Raw genomic sequence first — 24513 nt, 5'->3', positions numbered from 1 at the left:
TTTTGCTGTTTTTATCAAGTGTTTTGCTAATTTCTGCTCGTACCTAGGTTTTATTTTTAGCTTTTAGCTAGCCTTTGGCTATTTTTAACTAACATTCTGCTACCTTTGGTTTTAAGCTAGCCATTTATCTAATTTAATTTTTGCTATGTTTTAGCACATTTAGATTTTAGCAAGCCTTTTGATCCTTTAGCTATCATTTTGCTGCTTTTATCTAGTGTTTTGCTTATTTCTGTTTGTACCTATTTTTATTTTGCTTTTAGCTAGCCTTTGGCTATTTTTAGCCAACACTCTGCTACTTTTTGCTTTAAATTATCCCTTTAGATAATTTCATTTTGGCTTTGTTTTAAAATGTTTTGATTTTGCTTTTAGCTAGGGTTTTGCTCTCTTTTGCTTTTGTATCCTCTTAATTTTTTTTACTTCAGCTACTTTTAGCATTTAGGTAGCATTATGTTACTTTTAGATTTTGGGCTAACCTCCTGTTTCTACTTTTGGCCTTTATTTAGTTTTTTGTTACATACATTTTGTAGAGTGTATTTTTAGCTGTTTTGCTACACTGAGCTAGCTTTCTGCTGCTTTTAACTTTTAGGTAGGGGACATCTAAAATGTTACTTTTAGATTTTGTATTATAGTACTGAATTTAGTAGTTTTAGCCAGTATTTAGCTACTTTTAGCTGTTTTGTTACACTGGACGCTTTCTGCTAGTTTTAGCTTTTATCTAGCATTTTGCTACATTTTAAGTTTAACTAACATTTTGATAATTTTATCTTTTCACTAGCCTTCTGCTGCTTTTAGCTTGTGGGTGCTATTCTGGGTTTTAAGCTTTTACCTATAGGCTTTTGCTACGTCTAGCTTTTTTTTTCATTCAACCTTTATTTATACAGGCTAGTCTCACTGAGACACGAGGATTCATTTACAAGAGAGACCTGTTTTACTTTGTGTTTTGCTACTTTTAGCTTGTAGGTTTGGCTAGTTTTGACTTTAAGCTAGTCTGCTTTTCTAACTTTTATCTAGTATTCTGCTTCAGCTCATTTTCAGCTTCTTAAGCAAATTTCAGCAACGTCATTTAGCACGCAGCGCTCCTTCTGCAGGCTTGTAGAAAATGTAGTTTCAGTTTCAGCTGTGCAGCTTCTGCAGGAAACTTCATTACAGACCTCAGTGGTTCATGCTTGCACGTTTAGTGTTAAAGTGCAATCAAAGAGGACGATGACATCATTTACCTGCTTCATGCTCGTGCTCCTGCAGCTTCCTGGAACTTTCCGGCTGCTGTTTGTGTGACTCCAGACAGAGAACAGGTGATGACGCTGAAGACAGAGAAGCCATCTGTGCAAGAAAAAAAAAAAAAAAAACGAGGGCTAACAGCTTGCACAAGGTCTTTGTTTAAAACTGTGTATTTATTATTAAAGTCAACTTGGTCTCTCTGTTAGCAAAATATCTCAATGGCTTTGGGTGATGTGCGTTCCTTCAAGGAATGCTAGGCCTTTTATTTTAGTAGACATGCTTGAAGCTCTCAGAGGCGTGTTCAAATAAATCCATTGTTCGAAAGTGGCTCACTATGAGCCGAACAATGAGGTAGCTACGAGCTAAAAGAGTTTGAGCTGGTTTATTTGAGTGAAGACGCTCTGCCTCACACAATTTTAAACATCCTGCAGATGCTGAGCCTCTCTGGGCACCGAGCGAAGTGCTTCTCTCTGCCTTTCGCCTTTTTGTTTTGTTTTTAATCATTCCTTTTTCCCTTGTTTCATTTTCCCTCTCCTCTTTCCCCCTGACCGGCTGCCACGACGTATTCTCCGTTGCCAACCACTTCCCACTCTGCAGCCGCTGACCTCGACACTGACCTTGCCTTGTCTGTGCCATTGAGATGAGAGCGAGAGATACCACAACCTCACCCCCACCACGCTGCAGGGCTTGAATTTTGCCTGTCTCATCAGTCTTTTTGCGGCAGCTTGTTATTCCTTCCAGATCCCACTGCCTTTTTTTTTTTTTTTTTTTTGCTTTCCAGCCCATCAGGACCCAGACTGAAAAACGGCGCTCGTGGCTCAAAGAGATATTGAGCTTTGGCATATAGACCCAGGCTGTCGATACAGATTGGGCTGATCAGATAAAGTTTATCTGCAGCGTCCTTTGCTCGGGTACCAGCCTAATTCTGGGCTCCCATTGATAATGTGACCGAGGATCAAAGCAGATCGAAATTGTTGCCGTTGTTTTTGCCCAAAATTAAAAAAAAAAAAGGAACAAAAATGCTGCAGGGGGCGGGGAGAGGCCTCGCTCAGGTAAGTCTTGTGTGTCATGTTTTTGTCTTTTTACCAAAATATCTCCCAAACTACTGCATACATTTTCATGCAGCAAATATTAGCTGTGCACCTATAATTATTTACCTTTTAGCATCAACTCAGCATGGCTAAAAACACAAAAATGGCAAAAACTCTAAGAATCTTAAAGATACTGAGCTAAAAGTTTAAGCGTGGTACTAGTTAATTTGCTCCCCATCACATATTATGCGAATGAACAAATAATGTAAGATTTTAAATAAAAATGTTGCCGTTTACTTTTTGCCGTCAACTCTATTCGTCTGTTAGCAAAATATCTCACGAGCTACTCAGCTGATTTAAATGAAACTTTTGGGAGATGATCGTTGAGTGGACCTTCACAACTGATAAACTTTTGGAGTCAAACCAATTCAAGTTGGCTGCCACAGTCAACTTGACATAGAAGACACATAACTAGTCATAGTTAAAGCAATTTTGAAGATATTGTGCAAAAATGTTGATATAGTTGTAGCTTAGAGTCATTAACAGCACATACTTTTGGTGCCACTCATTGGACAAGATCTTTGCTTTAAACATTAGCATTAGCTCTTCGAATCACCCCTGTTTGTCTGTTAACAAAATACTTCATTAACCACTGCACAGATTTTAATGAAACTTTCAGAAAATTATCAATGGCTGTTCAACTCCAACTGATTAGGTTTTGGAGTCAGTCTGATTCAAGATAGCCACCACAGACAACCAAGATTAACCAACACAAAAAAAGCCACTTTTGCAGCCATTGACTCAAAATTTGACAGCTCTCAAGAAATCACGCAGAACTGCACATATTGTAACTTAAAACAGCTGCAGCACCGTTCTTTCTCAACAAGAATTCATTTAAATCTCTGGCATTAAAGGCCAGTGGGCGATATGCATTCCTTTAAGGAATGATAGCTTTCAATAGTTTCTTAAATGGGTGGGTTTTTTTTTGTTGGACACAAATATCATTTGAAACCATCACTTTTAGTGTCCGTGCATCGTTACAGCTGAAACTCGGCCTCTGTGTTGTTAAAACGCCCTGTCACTGCAGTGCTCTGAGGATTTGAAGGCCTTTTTGTAACCTTTAAAGAAAACTAACAATGTCACCAGCAGAGGGCACTTAAAGCGTGTTTATTCATAAGCAGAGCTGATGATCAGAGCCTGTAGTCTTTGTCTACCTTCATGTGACACAGTTTCCTGTTGTATTTTTCAAGCTGTACACTCCAGGTTCACTGGGTTCATCGTGGCACCGTGACCCGCCTTACTCCAGCTGGGGACTGTGTATTCCTCAGATTGCGGTGGAACGAGCTAAAATGCTGAGCTGCCTAATGGACTCTTCTTTTTTTTTCTGTCGTATTAAGCCTCAGAGAAGACGCGCAGCTCCAGGTAAACTCTAACAAACTCAGCTGGGGAGACAGCTTTGTCTGCTCGAAAACAGAAACAAATTGACCTTTCAGCAGCACATGTGTCGAAAGTGAAAACACCTCGTGCACAATGATTGCGCGCTTTATTAATGCAGTACAAAAAGGCTTTTTTTGTTGTTGTTGTTGTTGTTGTCTGAGCACAGCCATACTTAAAAGTGAGGAGAAATTAAATGTCCAAGAACACAAGAGAGCAGTAAAAAGAGGGCACTCCGAGAGCGAGGCTTGCATGTAAGCGAGGAAACTCACTCCAAACAAGCTCGGGTGGCGAGATGAAGAGGGGAGGCATGGCAGCAGTAAATGATGCTCGCCCTCTTACACCTTGTCAGTTATTAGGAGAAGCCAGAGGAGAAAGCTGACATTACTTTGTGCTGTCTACAGACAGAATAATTGGCTCGTAGGCCGGCTCACTGGCACCTAAAGCACTTGGAAGAGATGTTTTAAGGTTCCACACAGCGAGAGGGAGGCTGAAACATAAATATACACATACAGTGGGGCATGCAAAAGTTTGGGAATACCCGAGTCTAAACTTCTCTTACACTCCTTGAAAGAATGCATATTGCCTGTCCCCTTTCATGCCAGAACTTTATACATGATGAGAAGTGGCAAATTTAATAATCTCTTAGTAGGGCTAATTTGAGCCGGATCCTGCCAGAACAGGATCTGGGAACTCTTATTTTGACAGAGTGTTCCGGTAGCTGTTTGCTTGGATCCGGTATCTCTTATACTAATAATAAATGGCTTCCTAATAAACACTCGTTTTAAACACAACAGCCACTCACGAGCTTCTTAATATCCACACGAGTTGCCCCTTCAAGTAAACATTTCTGCTGCTACACTTAAAAAAAATCTCCGCCCCTAAAAGTGTATGGGGGTGAGTGCCGAGCTAACCAGACAGTCGTGCGTGGGCAGGGGCCCACAGGCAGCGGCAGACAGGCGCCTGGAGGTTTCACAGGTGGAGTCGGACAACAACGAGCAGGGACAGTGTCAGGCTCGGAACCGTCAAGTAAAGGGGAGGGAGGAGGATGCTTGACAGAAGCGGAGTGTTTACAAATGTAGGTAAACTTAGATGTTTAACAACTTGTTAAAATACACCAAAATACAGGAAATCACATCTACTTTATTCAAAAATTTCTGGGGGAGGACCACCAGACACCCCCTCCCCTTCATCAGCCCACCCGCTCGCCTGCTATTTATATAAATAGATAAATAGTGTTAACAAATTTTTATATATGTGAATGTTTCTGTTCAGTCCCCTGAGATGACTTCTGTTGTGACCTGGCACTATATAAATAAACTGAAGTTAATTTAATACTTTGTATTTGCATTGCGGCATCAATCAGTTTACAGATCAAGCTTAAAGTGTTGGGATTGACTGTCAGCTTCTATTTCACTAAATATGAGCTCAGTGTCTGTAAAGACGGTTTAGCCATTCTTTGGTGAATTAGCTTTGGTGTCCATCGTGACTCAGACTGACTCTAATGTTATTAGTCGTAAAAGTATGTCTAATCTTTTTTTTTTTGCAAGAATTATTCAAATCTGTTCAGTACTTTATGAAATATTTTGCTAAAAGACAGATTGTGCTGTGGTACAGTGGCACAGTTGGTAGAGCTGCAACCTCTCTGAGAGAAGGTCGCCAGATCAAATCCCGGTCGGGGGGCCTTTCTGGGTGGAGATTGCATGTTCTCTCTGTGCATGTGTTTGTTTTCTCCGGGTACTCCAGTTTCCTCCCACAGACCAAAAACATGCATGTTAGGCTGATTGGTAACTCTAAATTGTCCCTAGGTGAGAGAGAGAGTGAATGGTTGTTTGTCTTTTTTGTCTCTCTGTGTCCCTGTGATGGACTGGAGACATGTCCAGGGTGTACCTCGCCTCTCGCACAGTGACCCCTGTGACCCGAAAAGGAAGAAGTGTGTAAAGATAATGGATGGATGGATGGATGGATGGATGGATGGATGGATGGATGGATGGATGGATGGATGGATGGACAGGTTGTGCACCATCTAGCCCAGAAGTATAGTGGAGTAGTACATTTTTAGAGGCAGGCATGGTCCCCTCTGACCATCCCTTGGTGTTGCCTCTGACCTCCAGAAGTTTGACTTTTTTGGAAATCCTCTGGCACAGATTTTAAGGGATACATCTTTATCAAACACATTGTGTGTCTATGAGTGTCAAGTACTGGGAAAACCTTCTGCTCAGAACTTAAAAAACTTAAAAAAATCCCAAACTCTGAAGTACTAGCACGAGCTCTCTCTCAAGGCGGACACATTTTCCTCTCCCTCCCTTGTTCTTCCCTTCTTCCTGCTTCTTTTGCTCTCTGTCTGTGTCTTGGAGCTCCTGTTACACATATTCCGAACAAAAAATACTATTATGGATCTGGTGAGCTGGACTTTCAACACAATCAACAAAATATTTTCAACAAAATGACAGGGTCCTGGAGAGCCCTTGTGTCCCGCTGAGACTCACACTGCAGGATATGTCATGGACCCCTGGGGTGGGGGAGGTGGAGGTGGTGGGAGCTGATGTGTCTTTCTGCTCTGTCTCAGGAGGACGCAAAGACATTTATATAATTTGATACATGACAGCATGGTTTCTGCTTTTTGGCATTGGCGAGTTTCTCTGTTATCAGCTTTTGAGGAAGACATCAGCAGCAGTTTCAGTCATGACAAAACTGCCAAGTCTGTGTGAAGGTTTGGTTCATGCTTCGAGTACTCAAAATCAGCTGATTTATGAGCTAAACCGTAAGATGGAAGTGATTCATGAGCATTGCTGGCCACCTGCAGCTTCTAGGACTCGCCAGCATGTTGGAGACGACCTTGGATGAGGCTCATAACACGGATCAGTGGAATACCCACAAATCTAGCCATTTTGGATCTTGAAAGTACCAGCAGGACTCAAGGCTGACAAGAAAAACAGTCTGCCTGAAGAAAATCAACAATTGTAGCTTATCTTAATCTGACTCCCGTTTGGCCTCGAACACAGGCCAACTATAAAATTTCTCCTGGGACATGGGCAACTAAGGAAAAAGCTTCATCTATTGCAATCCCGTCCCCCCGAGAACTTCTGTGCAGGCTTATCAGAACTGACTGCTGCCCAACATCTTATCGGGACTATGGCCTATCTGGATGTGCTTCATGGACAAATCTCACCGTCTTGACGTCAAATGCATAACGTGTTTATAAATGTGCTTACTGGTAAAGTTTTTTGATGTCTTAAACCGTGTCCTGATAGGACAAGATGTGAAGAGATCTTTTTTTTTTTGTAATACCACTATCCATCCTTATGGCCTTTTATCTTTTTCTATCTAAAAATATTCTGATAAAGAATAAAAGGCCATGCTCCTGTAGCAGCAGCAACGTGCACTCCGCCCATCTTTCCGACGACTGTACGAACCTAATCTCACTGTATCTCGGTACAATGATAATAAAGCTTATTCTGATTCCAGTGAAGTCATGATTGGCTTCAGGTTTAGAACCAGACTGACACTATGAGCTCAAAGAAACAACTAGAAACTTTATTTTGATCAAAAAAAAATGCTGGTGAGGCAGCGCAAAATTGACAGAAAATTTAAGAAGCTTTTTTTTAATGATTGTCTGTTGTTGTCGTTGTTATCCACTGTTGTCATCATTCTTTGTTAAAAGTCAGGTCTCTCTTGTAAATGAGGCTCAATGAGACTAATCTGCACAAATGAAGGTTGAATGAAAAATGCAAACTCCACCCAGGAAGGTCCCGTCAGGATTTGATCCGGCGACCTTCTCACTGAGAGGCGGCAGCTCCGAGCCATCATGCCACCCATCAAAGATATTTGTAGATTAAAAACTTCATCTTTAGCAATTTTATCTCACGTGGTGCAAAACGCTGCACTGAAGATGTCATGACCTTTAACCTCTGCTTACGCCTCAAACTTTTATAGCTCATAAACGAAATTATAGACCAAAATGTAGATAATTTTATCCCACGTTTCTCAGCAGCATGCTGGCGATCGCAACACGACTTCCTGTTTGGGAAATGTTCTCAGGTCTATTCAGAGCTGCTCTTCTGACCTGATCCATGTTCACATGGTTCATCTGTTTTCACCAAAACTGAACATAAATAAGGTGGTCGCTGTTTTCTTTGTGATATCCCCAGGCTTCATTACTCCCTGAAAACAAAACAAACTATAAAACCATGTACATAGATGCTTAGTTATCTTGCATCCAACAAAAAATGAGCAGGAAAACAAGTTGGGATGGAGCTCTGAGTTGATTTGTTGGTTTAAGAAAAGCAATTGTGGAAAAATTCCAGCAACAATCAGAGGGTATAAATTCTTAAATTTTATTTAACATTGCAGGATTTATCTCGGAGACGCATCCAACAATAAACTGGCACAAGTTTCTCTTTAATTTTTTTTAAACGCAGCCTGCTGTGAAAAACGCATTATCATTTTGGCAATTTGTGCTTCCCTATGCAAATGGGTTAGTAAATTGTAAAATAAAATACATATCTGGTGCATCACAGCTGTTTAATGCAATCAGGACTTGAATATCTTAAAAGTTTTGCAGGGCTCGGTAAAAAAAAAAAACTTTTAAAAAAGAAGAAAAAGAAGCTAAACTTGTGTGCTTCTTTAATGCTTTGCAGCAATCCGGTAGTCAGTTTGCATTCCTGGAGCGTTCAGTCACCATGCAGATAATTTTCACAAGCGTCAGTGAATCATGAAGGACACTTAAGTCTGAGATGTGATCAAAATACAAGGGGAGGGGGTGCACTCAGCACTTAGGAGTTTGTTAAAGAAAGTGATGAGGCATTGTCCGTTTGTTCGCCCTCTGCTCAGCAAAGCCCTTGTTGCTTCCTGTTGTGCTTGTGTTGGAACAAATGTACACATCCTGTCTGCAGAAAAGACGACTCCTGAAGAGAAAGCTTACACGAAACAAGCAAAACAGACGAGAGCATCCAGTGAAACTGTGAGAGTCACCAGAAACTTAGCAATTTTCTGCCTTTTTTTTTAAAGGAAAAAACAACAGGTTAATGAATCCAGAGTAGTTTTTAGGTAAATAAAACTGAAACAGGTGATTTTAGTGCAATGAAAGCACCTTGCAGCTTTGAAAGAGCTGCAGATGAGCAGCAGTTACATAAGAGGCTGTTTGCTGAATGTACAGTGCCATCGTGTGCAGAGCTTCCTTCATTACATTCTTATTGTTTGGCTTCATTTCCATCAGGTTTTGACATTCAAGTTGTCACATTTTAAAAGTGGTATTAAACAAATCAAAGCAGTTTTTTTTACACATAATATTAATAAAAATAACATAGAATTTTATGCAAAGTAGCAAAAAAAAAGGTAATATTTTTGTTAACTGTGCTCAAACTCCTCAGTTTTAAAAGAGATGGGGTGCTCTGATAGACATGAAGCACCTGGAGAAGTGTGGAGGAGTGTGCAATGGATGGAAACAGAAAAAAATCATCTTGTTCTCAGTGTAAAACTACCAAAAAAATAAAAGGCATATATCGTGTAAGGAACATAAAATATTATAAAAGAAATATCTGTGACAGTCACCCTGGGCTGGAGAACTCTTTAACGTTCAGTAATCACAGTTTAAATCTGAACTCAATCCAAAACATTAGCAGCTTCTCAGGACTCGTGATATTTAAAGAGATATTTTGAAAATGTGTTGAAAGGGAGAACTTTTCTTTTAGGGGGGATCAGTGGTTGGGTGGTCCTCTTCCAGCTGGGAAACTAGGGGTTTAATCTGATTAATCCCCAGTTCTGCCATGTGTCAAAATGTCCTTTAGGCAAAACGCTGAACCCCCACCCCCTGTTGCCCCTGATGTGCTTATCGCTTGTCTGATTTCCTCACTTGTAAATCAGTTTGGATGAAAGCGCTTGCTACATGATGCAACATGATGTAATGTTTGTTGAGTCGTGATTTTGGAAAACACGAGAAGGAGTTTGTTCTGAGCACCAATGGTTTAAAATGACAGTTCAGATGTTTTAAAGTGGGGTTCTGCAGACAGGTTGTGAGCAATGAACATCTTACCTGTTGTAGATATTAGACAACACAAGTTTAGAGAAATTGAGTTTATTTTGACAGGATTGATGAGCTAACAGCTGGTCGGAGCAAAAGTCAAGAGGAAAGTGGATTACTCCTGTCTTGAAACAACTTCAGTCTTAAAATACTTGAAGAGGTTCCTTTATGTGGTTATTTGCTAGCAAAAATACTGGAAGCAGCAGATAGCTGTAGCACTTCCAGTGCAGACTGGGAAACTTCAAATCGTGATATATTTCTGTCAGAATAATCATTTAAAGCAGGGGCGTCCAAATGTTTTCATATGTGGACCAAAACTATCCAGATGAAAAGACTGGTGGGCCACAAAAAAGGGAATTTAACTCTCAACGTGAGCAATATTTTGGCAAAAGGACAAAAATTTACTAATTTTGGTGGAGAAAGAGTTTAAAGTTGTTGTATATCCAAAACATTAAAAGCCTCATAAACACCAAGCTTACATTTTTTATGAAAAATGATTGGATTTATTTGATTTGTTGGGTCTGTGATTGTTGTTTTCTTGTGTTTGGAAAGTTCAATTTTGTTTGTTCTCAGCAAAAAAAAAAAGCGTAATTTAAGTAAGTGTCCTTTTAAAAGGGGTCGATCAGCCTTTTGGGCCGTCCATGGTCCAGAAGTTCAGAGAAATCGTCCAGCTGTCAGTTGCTACACCAGATTCATAGAAAGTTTGATAAAGTTTATCAACTCGTACGCAGATGATACCACATTATATTCATTTAAAAATGTCCAGTTTCCCTTTTGTTTATTTTATCAACTGCAATATTTAGCCAAATTTTATGAATCTTTATTCAAAAGTCTCATTTCTGGTAGAAATCAGTAAAGTTTTTTGGTGCTTTGTACCATGAAGTAGAAATAAAAAGATTATAGCCAAAGGTTTGTATTTTGTTTAATATTGCTCAATTTGAGAAAACTGTTTTTCATCCGTTTTGCTGTTAAACCTAAATATTATATAAAAAAAGGATTACCAACTAATTTTCAGAAAATCTGCTTTGACCTCTAAAGCCTGCTGGACAAAATGATTCAATTCTTAAACTGCAGCTTTGGGCCACACAAAATCACTCCAAGGGCCGCAAATGGCCCTCGGGCCACACTTTGAACACCAGTCCCTTAAAGAATTGAGTTGTAATAAAACAGCAGTACTCCACTTTGTTCTTAACCAAGCTCTGACTAGCCATTAGCTCGTCAGTTTGATCAGATCTAAACTCTGTTCCTCCACACTGCGCTCAATCAAATAACTTTTTGCAACAGGTAAGATAGTAATTGTTTACAATCTTTTACAGAGCCTTACTTAAAAATAGTTTAAGTATTCCTTTAAAAAATCTGTGAAGGCACAGTTTTGATGAGTGAAATGAAAAGAGTTAAATTTTTCCTCGTTCCTTTTGACATCATTTGCCAAACAACAAACACAGATTGGGTTAAAACTGCATAAATGAGCTCAGGTGCTTAACTAAACTCTCACAAACTAAAACATTTGGTGCATTTTAACAGAGCAAAGGGTTCAAAGAAGGCTTTTTAAAAAAAAAAAGTCACATCAGTCGACTTTCAAACTTTCAAAATGCTGTCCCAAACTGAGGCAATACAGTTCGTGAACAAACATGCGCTTGTTCTCCAACTGTAAAAGAAACTGCTGGCGTCGGTGTTAACGATTTTTGACCTCTGCTTTTTAAATGTCTGTACTTTATTGAGAAACAAACAGCGGCACTGTTTTAATCTTATTTTTCGCTGTAAGTACATCTCTGTCAGAGGCCTTTCAGAGGACGATAAAAGACAGAAGCACCAGGTTGTGCAGCAAAGGGAGTAAAGAGTAGACCGGAAGAGACGGGCTGCTGTTTCTGCCATCACCAGGAAGTGACTGGTTCTGCCTCCTCACGCTTCTCGTACGAAGAGTGGTCATCCTCTTTGTTTGGGCGGAGGAGCTCTCTGTTGGAAAGAATCGATTTGTGGCCAACCCCATGCCGTCCCCCTCGGATGTTTCAGCAATAAGGCTTTTCTCCGAGAAATGGAACGAGTCCGAGGTGTGGGGGGAGTCAGGCGGGGAGGTTTCCTTTGTGCCAGAGATGAGGTGATCGATGTTATCCGGGCCGGCAGTTGCAGCCTGGTGATTAATGGTTTGGTGGGTTAAGGTGGAAATGCTGATGGGCGTGGTTGGGGAGGCGGATTGCCCTTTGTTTAAGGTCTTGTGGGGGGGTTGAGGCGTGCTGAGCAGAGCAGAAACCGACAGGTACCACCACGGAGTGGCGTCGGCTTCTGAGGCCGTGGAGCTCAGATCCGGGTCACTGTAGGAGGCGTAGTGCCACCCTCCAGTCCTGTTGGGGTGTACCCCTCCGCAGACAGGCTGGGTGTGGCAGGGGCAGCCGAGGACTCGTGTGGAGGTACGCTGGGTCCAGGAGAGCAGGTAATCCATGTCAGCGTAAAGATGACAGGCCCAAGGGTTGCTGCCCAACGTGATGACTTCAAGCGACACCATGCTGTCCAGAACTCCAAACGGCAGTGAGGAGAAGCGGTTAGCATGAAGGTAGAAACGAGTTACTCTCGTCAGACGGTCTAGAGAACTGGGCAGCACCTTCACAAGCAGGTTGTGCGACAGATCAATGGTCTCCACGTGTGCGGGCAGGTTGGTGGGCAGAGTCCAGAAGTGGTTATAGCTGAGGTTGAGCGTCCTCAGGTTGATCAGTGTGTTGTTGATGAAGATGGCCCTCTGCAGGTTGTTGTTGGACAGGTCCAGTGTTTGTAGGTTCCACTGGATGGCCGTGTCGTTTTTGTCCAGCAGGTGGATGCGGTTGAACGTGGCGTGGAGTTGCCAGAGGGAGCGAGGCAGGTCTTCGGGCAGCCGGCTCAGCCTGTTGTGGGACAAATCCAGCTTCCGGAGGTGGGTGTATGCCGCAAGCTCACCGTCCAGGTTGTGAAGCTGGTTGTGAGACAGGTTGAGGGAGCGTATGTTGTGCTGCAGGCCATGAGGCAGCTGCTTCAGGCCCCTCCGGGAGCAGTCAACCTCCCTGTGGCTGTGGGTGCAGGAGCACGTGGAGGGACACACGGCCAAGACGCGCAGTCCCAACCACAGCACGAGGACAAGTTCCAGAAGGGCCTCTTTGAGACAAAGCTTCAGCAGAGCAGGCCTACTGAGAAAAGAAGAACGGAGGAAAGACGTTCAGTGTTTTTGTACACAGCTCACATCTAACTGTGTGACAGACTTCTGCCTGCACGCCGTGACCACAGGAAACACATATTTCAAGCATTACTCCCGTTAATAAATGTGCCGAATGAGCAAAGTACACCTCACACTGTAAAGGCACCATGATGCAGGCGCTCCTCTATTAACATTTAAACTTTATTGAGACGCATCGCCCAGCAGCGAGGGAGACTAATCCCTGCAGTGATTTTCCCTGGCACCGGCTCGTGTTCAGTCATCGGCGGCTGCCGGTGGAGTCAGTCCTGCTCTCTCAGAGGAGGAAAACTAGCCCGATAGATGGGCTTTTATTAACGGCTCCACGGAGAACTCATGCATCAGCTGCTCCTAAAGCAAAGGCACAGCCAGGATGGTGCTGAAGCTGCAGTGTTTCTGTGCGAGCCAGGGTGTGGCTATGGACGTGTTTTAAAAAGCCTTTAAATGGGTTCATAGCTCACCTTCTCATCTTATCTCTCCTGTCCTCCAGCAGCTCTTCTGCCTCCTGCCCTGCTCTCGAGCTCGAGACCAGCTGATGCTCGGCTGCAGGTGAATTTTCAGATGTTTTCCTGCTCTGTGCCTCTTGAACTTGACCCCAGCTCTCTTGTCCAGTGCACGTGCTCTGCCCTCCCTGGCATGTAGGGTTCAGTCCCTTTCTCCTCCGTGAAGGCTGCGAGTTCACTAATGCATCTTGTAGATCTTTTGGGGTTGGCGCGATCAGCCACTGCAGACTCTGGATTTACAGTGTGCAGTGGAAGTGGGGAGGGGGGGGGGAGGCTGGGAGAGGTATTGGGGAGAAGAAATGGAGCGCATAATGCTGGGGTTTCTCTGCAAACAAGAATTCCACAAAGGGGGAACTCCTCGTCTCTCTTCTTTTTTATTTTGTGCCTGCTTTTAGGATTTACCTTTCAACCAACAACTGCTATTTATGTTTACTTTAACAGCTGAGAAAGATTACTATCAGTTATCAACTTAATCTATATCATTCCTCTCTAAAGTACCCCCTGTGCAAATCGATGAAGTGCTGTAATTGGTTGTTCTTTTCCCTGCGTAAATCTAGAGGCTGCCACAGAAAAAGCCTGAAGATTTATTACGGGGGGCTCTCCTCCTCTGCAGCATCCCACCTGTCATCAGCAATACAGCCAGCGCTCCATTCTGCACTGCATTGCTGCACAAGTGATCAGAGGATGGGCTCCAATGGGGATTTGCATCACTTTTCTGGTTTATGCAAGCACGTCTGCTGAGGTTCACATTTATTCCTTTATTCTGTTTAGTTCCCTGTGTTTGCTCAGAGGAAATGCAGACTAAACAAAGCATTATTTTGCAATGTGCTTGCTACTTCCTCACTCCAGATCTCTCTCTCTCTCTCTGTGCTTTCCTGTGTTGTCTGCTGCTTGCTTCCAGTAGCCGGCTGCACCAGCGTTGAAACTCATGTACTCTGTCTCCTTCCAGAAAAGCCTCAACATCAATCCCTCATCTCCACTGTCAGCCGTGATGCAACACGATGTGATGTCGGTCCGACTCGTGTTTCCAAATAGCATCCAAACCCTCTGGAAAAATAAGAAAGCTCCTGAGAAATACACAACTCTAACTGGGTGATAATGGTTACAGCCAAGTCCAATCGTTTTACTTGTAAAGAGCGGCTTTAACTCACCTCAGTCTCTGTTGAGTCCTTTAAAAAGCAGCTTTTTATTCAGACAAGCTTTTAGTTAAATGTTTTACTTTCTGGTTTGATCAGCTGTTCTTACTGCTTTTGTTTTATTTTAAGCCCGTATTTCTGTAAAACACTTTGTGATATATGAAAAGTGCTATATAAATAAAATGTACTTACTTACTTATTGTTTTGATCTTCTGTCTGTGCTGTTTCAGGACAAATTATCATGTAGAGGATAAAATGGTAGTATTTCACGTTGCAGAGTTAGAGACAAAAAAACAACAAAAAAGTTGTAATATACATACATTTTACTCATACTGAACACACACAAACGTGTAAATACACACACACACACATATATATATATATATATATATATATATATATGTATATATATATATATATATATCTCTTTATATACACTTGAGAATTTATTTGTCTCACAGATTTTTCACATAAATTTAAAATTCCAGCAACACCAGAGCATGGCCCTGGGATTAACGTGAGGACATTGAAAATCCTATAGAATGTTTTATGGTATTTTTTAACTTCCCTCCTGAATGTCATCTACAATTTGTTGCCAACAGTCCCAACCCAGAGAAACACTGTTCTTAAATCAGGGTCACTGACAAAATACACTCAGAGTACTTTAATTTTTTTTTTGCAGACCCTGCAGCAGTAAGCCTTGGATATAAAACAAACACAAGGAAGCTGCATGATTTATACCTAATATTTAAAACAATGCACTCAGACCCCAAATCTGGGATCTTTCTATCTGGGAAGCTTTCTCAATTCAAACACTGCAGAGAGAGGTGTTCCAAGCCTTTAACCTGGATGAGAAGGTGAATTATGTAAGCACATGCAGATTAAACTCACTACCCTCACAATGGAGAGACATTAGAGTCTTTATAAGAGACATACTTTAGTCACATGCATGAAGGTGTAAATTAGAGTGAAACTGACTGGGTAGCAAAATCAGTGCTACAATAAGTTTTAGAAAGCTAAGATCTGAGAGCTCATCCCCTGTGTGAAGTTGTTTTTCCTTGTTTGATGATTTTTCACCACTTTTTTATTGTCTGTCCAAACAGGTCTCACTTGTAAATGAGTCTTCGAGGCTCAGTGTGACTTATCTGTTTAAATAAAACTTAAATGAATGACATGAATGGCTTTCTTAACCCCCCTCTCAAACCATCTGTCTTCTCTGTCCAAAATATGAACAATTTGGTCTTCAAGCGTTTCTGTTCTTCTTTAGGTGCACAGCCTCTAAATGGGGGGGGAAAAAAAGTACTTAGACATTTTATGTATGTTTATTATAATTAATTGGAGATTTTCATTGTAAAATTTACAGCAACCTGTAATTGTTGAAACATGGTGGCACAATATAATCCTGATAGTCAGGACAAGAGGTTTTTTTTAAATGTATTTCCAGTTTTTCGGTGGAAAATGTCTTTAAGAAACAGATAAACCTTTTTTTTCTGATAGAGAAATTGAAGCGTTACTTTCGACACCACCGTCTGAAAATAAACCCTAAAAAATGGGCCACATCTGGCCCGTAGGTTGCCATTTGGAAAACACTAGATCTTCTAGTGACAGCTCAAATATCTGCACATCACTACGGGAACAAAGAACCATTTAAAATGTTTTTAAAGCTTTCTTTTGTGCTGAGAATGAAGTGAAACAGAGCGTTGTTTCTGAGCGGTGTGCCATCACCTAGAAGACCCTCATTCTCTGCCTAAGCAGCTCTCTCATCACTTGTCTTAACCTCAAGACAAACAACAGGCTGAAACACACATTTTCACATGTTTTATTTATATAAAAGGCATAAAAGCAATACATTGTAGAGATATTGGGGAATGGGATTACCTGTCTAAATAAAGGTTGAATGAAAAATATTCCTTCATTCAGAGACTTTAACAAGTTTAGAAACAAACTTTTTGGATTTACAGGAAATGAAAAGCTGCCAAAAGAAGCATTTTATGTGAAAAGTGAAAGGAGGTGAAAGTAAAACTGTGGGTTAACAGAAACTTTAAGGCTGATCCTTTGGTTCCTCTGTGGCCTTGGAGGAGGGGTCTGCTGCAGCTGCGTCTGCTGGGGTGGTCTCAGAGCTGGCCGCCTCTTCCTGTGGCTCTGAGGAGGTTGAACTTCCTGCAGCGGCTGCAGGTGGAGAAGCTTCCTCACTTTTGGGAGCATCTCCCTCTTTCTTCTCCTCAGCCTTGCCTCCGCCCTGCTCGGTGGCAGCACCGTCTGCCTCCTGATTTGTTTGAGTTACAACAGACATCAACACAGCTGTTTCTTTAGCTTCACTTCCTGATTTGCTTTTGCCCTTTTTGGCCTCAGAGACGTCAAAGTCGCTGTTTAGTTCGAAGCTGCGGCTCAGCTTTCTGATGCGTCTACTCAGCCTGCACACCTTACATGTCAGCAGAACGGTGGTCATCAGGAAAAAGGTGCAGGCTATGATCAGCCCACCACACACCATAAGCTCCTGATAACACTGCTTCCTCAGGAACGGATGAGATGAGGTGCTGGTAGACTTTGAAAGTGAGGTTTTTTGCTCCACAAAAGATGTAGTGGCCTGTGTAGATGGCTTATCTTCTATTGGACCAACAGAAGTCTTGTTGTTTACAGTACTGGTGGGAATCTCATGCAACTCTCCACACACAAGCCATGGGATAAACAGCAATAAGCCCAGGACTTCTGCACGGTACAGAGGGCCACTCATAGTGAGATCTGGAAAACAAACCATGACAGAACTGTTTAATACAGAATCACAAATAAATGTTTAAAAATCGTTATTGTAAAATGTAGTTTGGCATCTATGAGTGATGAAAGCATCTCAAACACCTCTGCCCCTGAACATGTTTCTTACACGCCATAGAGCAAAGAGGGTCAGGGTTAGACCTCATAGACCTCGGAGTCCATGAGTGTATGTTGTTGTGGTTGAGGTGTTGAAAAGAAGGCAAGCAGCAGCAGTGTGTGTGCAGGCAGGTAGTCACAGCAGAAGTATCAAAGTGATGGAGAGAGAGGCAGGACATGCACTATCTGTATTTTCATCAGCTGCAAGGTTGACAAAGGATGTCCACATTACTGCATCTGTGCTAATTATATCAGTCTGAAACTGAGAGCTGAAGTTCTTCTGACACTTGTGTGTATGGGTACACAGGTGCTGGTCATAAAATTAGAATATCATGAAAAAGTGAACATGAAAAGTATGAACATGTGCAGCAATCAATACTTAGTTGTTGCTCCTTTTGCCTGGATTACTGCATCAGTGTGGCGTGGCATGGAGTCGATCAGTCTGTGGCACTGCTCAGGTGTTATGGGAGCACAGGTTGCTCTGATAGTGGCCTTCTGCTCTTCTGAATTGTTGGGTCTGATGTATCACATCTTCCTCTTCACATCACTCCATAGATTCTCTATGGGGTTAAGGTCAGGGGAGTTTGCTGGCCAGTTAAGAACAGGGATACCATGGTCCTTAAACCAGGTACTGGTAGCTTTGACACTGTGTGCAGGTGCCAAGTTCTGTTGGAAAATGAAATCTGCATCTCCATAAAGTTGGTCAGCAGCAGGAAGCATGACATGCTCTAAAACTTCCTGGTAGACAGCTGCGTGAGCTTGGACCTCAGAAAACACAGTGGACCAACACCAGCAGATGACATGGCACCACAAACCATCACTGACTGTGGAAACTTGACACTGGACCTCAAGCAACATGGATTATGTGCCTCTCCTCTCTTCCTCCAGACTCTGAGACCTTGATTTCCAAAGGAAATGCAAAAATTTATTTCATCAGAGAACATAACTTTGGACCACTCAGCAGCAGTTCTAGGTGAGACATTTCTGACGCTGTCTCTTGTTCAAGAGTGGCTTGACGCAAGGAATGTGACAGCTGAAACCCTTGTCTTGCATATGTCTGTGCGTGGTGGTTCTTGAAGCAATGACTTCAGCTGCAGTCCACTCTTTGTGAATCTCCCCCACATTTTGGAATGGGTTTTGTTTCACCATCCTCTCCAGGGTGCCGTTATCCCTATTGCTTGTACATGTTTGTCTACCACATTGTTTCTTTCCCTTCGCCTTTCTATTAATGTGCTTGTATACAGAGCTCTGTGAACTGCCAGCCTCTTTAGCAACAACCTTTTATGTCTTGTCCTCCTTGTGCAAGGTGTCAATGGCCGTCTTCAGGACAACTGTCAAGTCAGCAGTCTTCCCCATGTATGTGTAACCTACAGAACTAGACAGAGAGACCATTTAAAGGCCTTAAGTGTTTTGAGTTAATGAGCTGATTAGAGTGTGGTACCAGGTGTCTTCAATATTGAACCTTTTCACAATGTTATAATTGTCTGAGATACTGAATTTGGGGTTTTCATTAGTTGTCAGTTATAATCATCAACATTAAAAGAAATAAACATTTGAAATATATAAGTCTGTGTGTAATGAATGAATATAATACACAAGTTTTGTTTTTTGAATGGAATTACTGAAATAAATAAACTTTTTCATGAAATTCTAATTTTATGACCAGCACCTGTATCTCTGGTCTTTAGTTACCTGTCCTGGCATTTACTAAGCCGTTCATAGTTTGTTCCTCTGTGTCTTCCCGAGTTTATTATTCCTGTCAGCATTTTGCTACTGTATCAGGCTTTGTTTTCAGTTTTTGTAAATATATATATTTTTTGTATTTCACCTTTGAGTTTTGACTGCGCCTTAGGTTCTACTTCACACTAAAACATGACTGAACGTTACAAAAAAAAACCATCATAAAAAGTATTGTTGAGAGCGTCACTGCTTCATTTCCTACAATGTGAGTGCTTGTCCTACGCAGCAAATTCAACCCATTTGTAGGGAAAATTAAAAACTCACTTTGTACAGTTTCTGTTAATTTTGGCTTTTTTCTGTGTGCAGGGACAGGTGAGGAACAACAACCACGTGAAACGTATTTCATTTATCACAGGTAACATTTAGAGGTTATTTTAAATGTGGGTTATTTGTGCGATATATAGCAGGTTGAGCTGTCAGATAGTTTGAACTGATATTAATAATAAAACTAAAAAAATTTAAAAAAGTATTTATGACTTAATTAGTCTTTCACTAATAAACACTGTGGAGGAGTTTGGGTTTGCATTAAACACTTTTGGCCACGTTTAAGCTGACAGAGAGATGATTTCACATTTCTTTCTAAAATATGTTGCAGGGGAGTTGATAGTCGACCTAATTACTTTAGAGCATCCATATTCTGCAGCCGCAAAACCAAACCAGATTATCACCCATGCTGGGTAAACTGGTGTGAAGCATTTTCATTTTGAACATTTGGACACGGAACATAAAAGTCATTGTTAAAAGTTTCAGCGCCGTTCTATTTGCACTCTGATGCACTCATCAGCAAATCCAATATGAGATCATTTGATACATTTTTTTAAGCTTTATGAATTGTTTCCCTGTATACAAAGAGGTGTGGGGAACAGCGGCGCAAAGACGATTTATTCTGTCAGAGTTAGCATTTGGAGTTTTATTTAAATGTAGATTAATGTGAGAGCGGGCTGGCCTGTCAGCGCTGAAAGAGGGGAGGTGAAAAAAGAGAAGAAAACCACCAGAAATAAGTGGATAAAAAGATATAATAGCTTCACGTCTTTCAAAACAAATGGGAATTTAGCCTGGTCAAAAAGACGAGGACAAAATGTCATTTTACAGGAGAATGAAGAAATAAAGAAAGCGTATGACGCTGAGCCTGCTGTTAGTTTATTTCTTTACATCTGTACATGTGTGGAAACCATCAGCTGACCTTTAAATATCGGATTAAACAGAAAAAACAAATTGCTTTCCAAAGTGGTCAGCGGGAACGTGTACCATGTTATACAGTCACTCCAAACTGATTTTTATTGAGACGCCATTATAATTTCAGCTCTGATGGAAAATATGCTAAACTCAAATTTAGGCAGCAATGCTCTCATCTTAAAACAACAGAATCTGTAAAAATATACAAATTTGCCGATTACCTTGTTGTTGGTGGTGTTCTATATCAGGAGGATGGTGTAAATGAACTCACAGTTGACAGCAAATGATGAGAAATGTCCAGTAGGAACTGAAAGACGGTGACATCAGTCCTTACCAGCCTCGCACTCATCTTGCTGTTTTGATCTGTCTTTTTCCCCTTTGGACTATTTTAAGAAGAGGAAGTGGTTTTTGTTCAGCGCTCGAGCGCGATGGTCATGAAAACATCTGTGAAGAAAGGTGACATGCTCTGCCATCAGTTTGTCTCTATATTGCACTAATGTGAGTTGTGAACTTTTATTTGCGACTGCGTTAATTAAAAAAAAAAATCTCTGAAATTTAACATTGCAGTCAGTGCTCACAGTTTTTACCTTAAACCATTTATTTTTCTGAAAATTGTTTTTAAAAACGGTGACAGTGCACAGAATTAGACATGTAATAAACTATTTTAACAAACATGCTGCAGATGATTTGAATGGTCTTGTACACGCACACACACACATATATATATATATATATATATTTTTTTTTTTTTTTTTTTTTTTTGAGTCAGCCTGGTAAATTTGCCTACATCTGTCACCGTCTATTTGTGAACAAACCACAATTGCGCACACAGCCCTCAAATTTGATCTAATCTACGTTTCACATCTCATAAATATAACGAGGTTTTTCTCAAGCTTGGTCAGACCTGTAACGTAAGAATGGAAACTTACACACCACTTTTAGTTTTAAATAAAAACATTTAACAACACATTTTAAAATTAGTTCTCATAAAAATAAAAATAAAACTCCTGTAAGAATTTGCATGGACTGAAAGTAGAGCTGTTTTCTCAACTTCCTCTTCTTTGTTTCTTCTGCTACTGTTTGCTGTGTTTCTCCCCCCAACCCCCCCCACCCCACCCCCAATTCGATTTCTACAGTTTGTCTCGATGCACCTGGACGTTTGTAGGGCAGAGTTAAAGGAAAGAAGGCCTTGAAGGAAAATGCAAATTGCTGCAGATGACAGCAGCAGGAGTGATATGATGAAGAGGGACCTGAACGCAGCCCTAAACCCTCCCGTGTCCTGTGAGCATCTGCTTGGCAGGAGGGACTTGGTAACAGCCTGCTGTACAGAAATGTCAATCAAACCAGAAAAAAGCGATTAAAAAAAATGGTAATAAAATCATTATCGGATTTTTTATTTTTCACCCCAAAACACCAGGTCAAGAAAAAATGAAGCAGATGTTTATTCAAGCAGAACAGATAGTATTCTCCAGTCTAAAAGCAGTTTAAGATAAAACTTTACTGATCCCGCAGGAAGTTGTTGTGCCAGAGTTTCCGTACAAAGGAACATACACAAGTGATCACACAAGATATTAAAAAATAATAGAGAATATAAAAAACAACAACAATTAAAATCTAAAACGGGTGCAGACAGAAACATTTAAGTGTTTATTGTGGTGCACGATTAATTTTATTGTTCTATGTGCAGAAAGAGGGAGGAGTTGAAAAGTTTGAAGGACTTCCTGTGTTGTTCTGTGGAGCACCTCGGTGGTCTCAGTCTACGACTGAAGGTGCTGCAGTAAGAGTCCAGGGTGTCATGCAGGGGGTGTGACGTGTTGTTCAGGATTTGGAGCAGTTTCCTCAGCATCCTCTGTTCAGACACGTCTGTCAGAGACTGCAGGTCCACTCCCAGAACTGAGCCAGCTCTCTTCAGGAGTTTATTGAGTCTGTTGGCATCAGCTTTCTTCACCCTGCTGCCCCAGCACACCACAGTGTAGAAGAAGATGCTGGAGACCACCGAGTGGTAAAACATCTGCAGCATGGTCCTGCAGACATTAAAAGACCTGAGTCTCCTCAGAAGAAAAAGGTCACTCTGTCCTTTCTTGTAGAGGGTGTTGGTGTTAGCTGTCCAGTCCAGTTTACTGTCTAGGTGGACCCTCAGGTACTTGTAGCAGTCCACAGTGTCCACCTTAGTCCCCTTGATGTTGATAGGGTTGGGGGAGCTAGTCTTCCTGTAGTCCACCTGCAGCTCTTTAGTTTTTCTAACATTGAGTTGCAGGGGGTTCTGTCCACCACTCCTCTGTATTCAGCTTCCTGGTCACCAGTGATGCAGCCCACAATGTCAGAGTCATCCAGAACTTCTGCAGATGGCAGGATTATGAGTTGTACCTGAAGTCCAAGATGTAGAGGGTGAACAGAAGCGATGAGAGGAGCATTCCCTGAGGAGCCCCTGTGCTGCTCAGGATGGTGTCCGAGGTGGTGTTCTGCAGCTTCACATGCTGTGGTCGACCTGGGAGGTAGTCTCTGATCCAGGTGACCAGTGCGTCATTCACCTGCATGTTCAGGAGCTACTGCAGAGCAGAGCAGGTCTTATGGTGTTAAAAGCACCAGAGAAGTCAAAGAACATGAGTCTTACAGTGGTGCCTGCCCTGTCCAGGTGCATGTGCAGCAGGTAGATGATGGCGTTGTCAACTCCAATGCCTGGCTGGTATGCAAACTGTAGGGGGTCCAGGTATGGTTCCACCACTGATCTGATGTGCTTCAGGACCAGCCTTACACTGGACCCTAAGAACCAACCAGTTTGGGTGCAGATGTGAAAGAATGATGTTTTAGGAGACTGCTGTAATAAGTCCCATCTTTTTTCTGAAACTGGTATCTGGCTGGTAGTTTGGACGTATTTTGCAGTTTCCACCCTGCCACTAAGGGTCACTTAGTTTTAGCTTTCTTGATCAGGCTGGTAGTGTTGTTGCCCAAGCTGAGGTTGTCATTCAGGTGCACACCCAAGTACTTGTAGCTGGAGACCACTTCCACCGCAGATCCTCCTATTTTATGGGGGGTAGGTGTGTTTGTTCCATCTGAAATCCACAATCATCTCCTTCATCTTCTTCACATTGATGCAGAGGTTGGTCTTCCTGCACCAGCTCTCCAAGTGTTCCACCTCCTGCCTGTAGCTGGACTCATCGTTGCTTGTGATGCAGCCCACCAACGCTGTATCATCTGCAAACTTTACAATGTGACAGCCTGGATGGGCAGGTGCACAGTCATATGTGAGCAGAGTGAACAGGAGAGGGCTCAACACACAGCCCTGAGGGAAGCCAGTGCTGAGGGTTATGGTGGAGGAGAAGAAGTTGTGGATCCTCACAGATTGAGGTCTGCTTGTTAAGAAGTCTAGGACCCAGTTGCAAATGGAGGAGCTTAGTCCTAGTGTGAATAGTTTGTCCATCAGGGTCTGGGGAATCATGGTGTTGAAGGCAGATGTGAAGTCCACAAAGAGCATACGGATGTAGGAGTCCTTCTGCTCTAGGTGGGTGAGAGCAGTGTGGACCACAGAGGAGATCCTCTGTTGATCGATTCTTGCAGTATGCGTGTGGGTCCTCGCTGATGTTGTTGGTAGCTTCGATGTGGGTCATGACCAGTCTTTCAAAGAATTTAGAGAGGGGAGGGCCACTGGCCGATAGTCATTCAGACCAGTCACTGCAGAGCTCTTAGGTCAGAAGTGTGGATGCACTTGCCACCAAGTGGTGAGGGCTAAAGGATTCCAGCTTTTTATTAGAATGTTTAGAGAAAGAAAACTGATTTTTTTTTTTTAAATAGAGTAAATAAGATTAAAAAAATAAATAAATTAAAAAAAACATGCAGTAATTGTTTAAAAAATTTTTGCTTCTTGAGAAAATTTTTGTAAGAGGTTCTAGATAAAATTAAATTCAAAAAAATTTTCAGGACACTTATAGCTTTAAAATTCTGAATACTATAATTGACAATTCTGATTTCATCTGAAGAAAAATGAGTCACCACGAGGTTAAATATACCAAAGAGGAAGTAAAAACAGAAAAAAAAGATAATTTCGTGTCAAAAACCACACATTGGATGAAAAGACGGAAAGTCCCATTTGTCAGTAACAAGACTGTCATCAATATACATGTACTGTGTGTGTGTGTGTGTGTGTGTGTGTGTGTGTGTGTGTGTGTGTGTGTGTGTGTGTGTGTGT

At 41.7% G+C, this 24513-nt stretch overlaps 1 protein-coding gene across 1 annotated transcript; it reads right to left on the bottom strand.

Moving 5' to 3' along the window:
- Window positions 1-11491: 11491 nt before the first annotated feature.
- Window positions 11492-14370, bottom strand: omgb (oligodendrocyte myelin glycoprotein b). Its single transcript, XM_037687669.1, has 2 exons — window positions 14252-14370; window positions 11492-12857 (listed from the first exon to the last, which is right to left on the bottom strand). Exons 1-2 carry the CDS (start codon window positions 14368-14370, stop codon window positions 11492-11494), a joined length of 1485 nt encoding a protein of 494 aa, XP_037543597.1.
- Between the last annotated feature and the right edge of the window lie 10143 nt (window positions 14371-24513).

The sequence above is a fragment of the Nematolebias whitei genome, chromosome 14 (assembly GCF_014905685.2).
Source record: "Nematolebias whitei isolate Nwh7 chromosome 14, NemWhi1, whole genome shotgun sequence".
Taxonomy (NCBI): Eukaryota; Metazoa; Chordata; class Actinopteri; order Cyprinodontiformes; family Rivulidae; genus Nematolebias; species Nematolebias whitei.
Note: the sequence above shows the minus strand (reverse complement) of the source record. Positions and strands in the feature narration are given on the sequence as shown.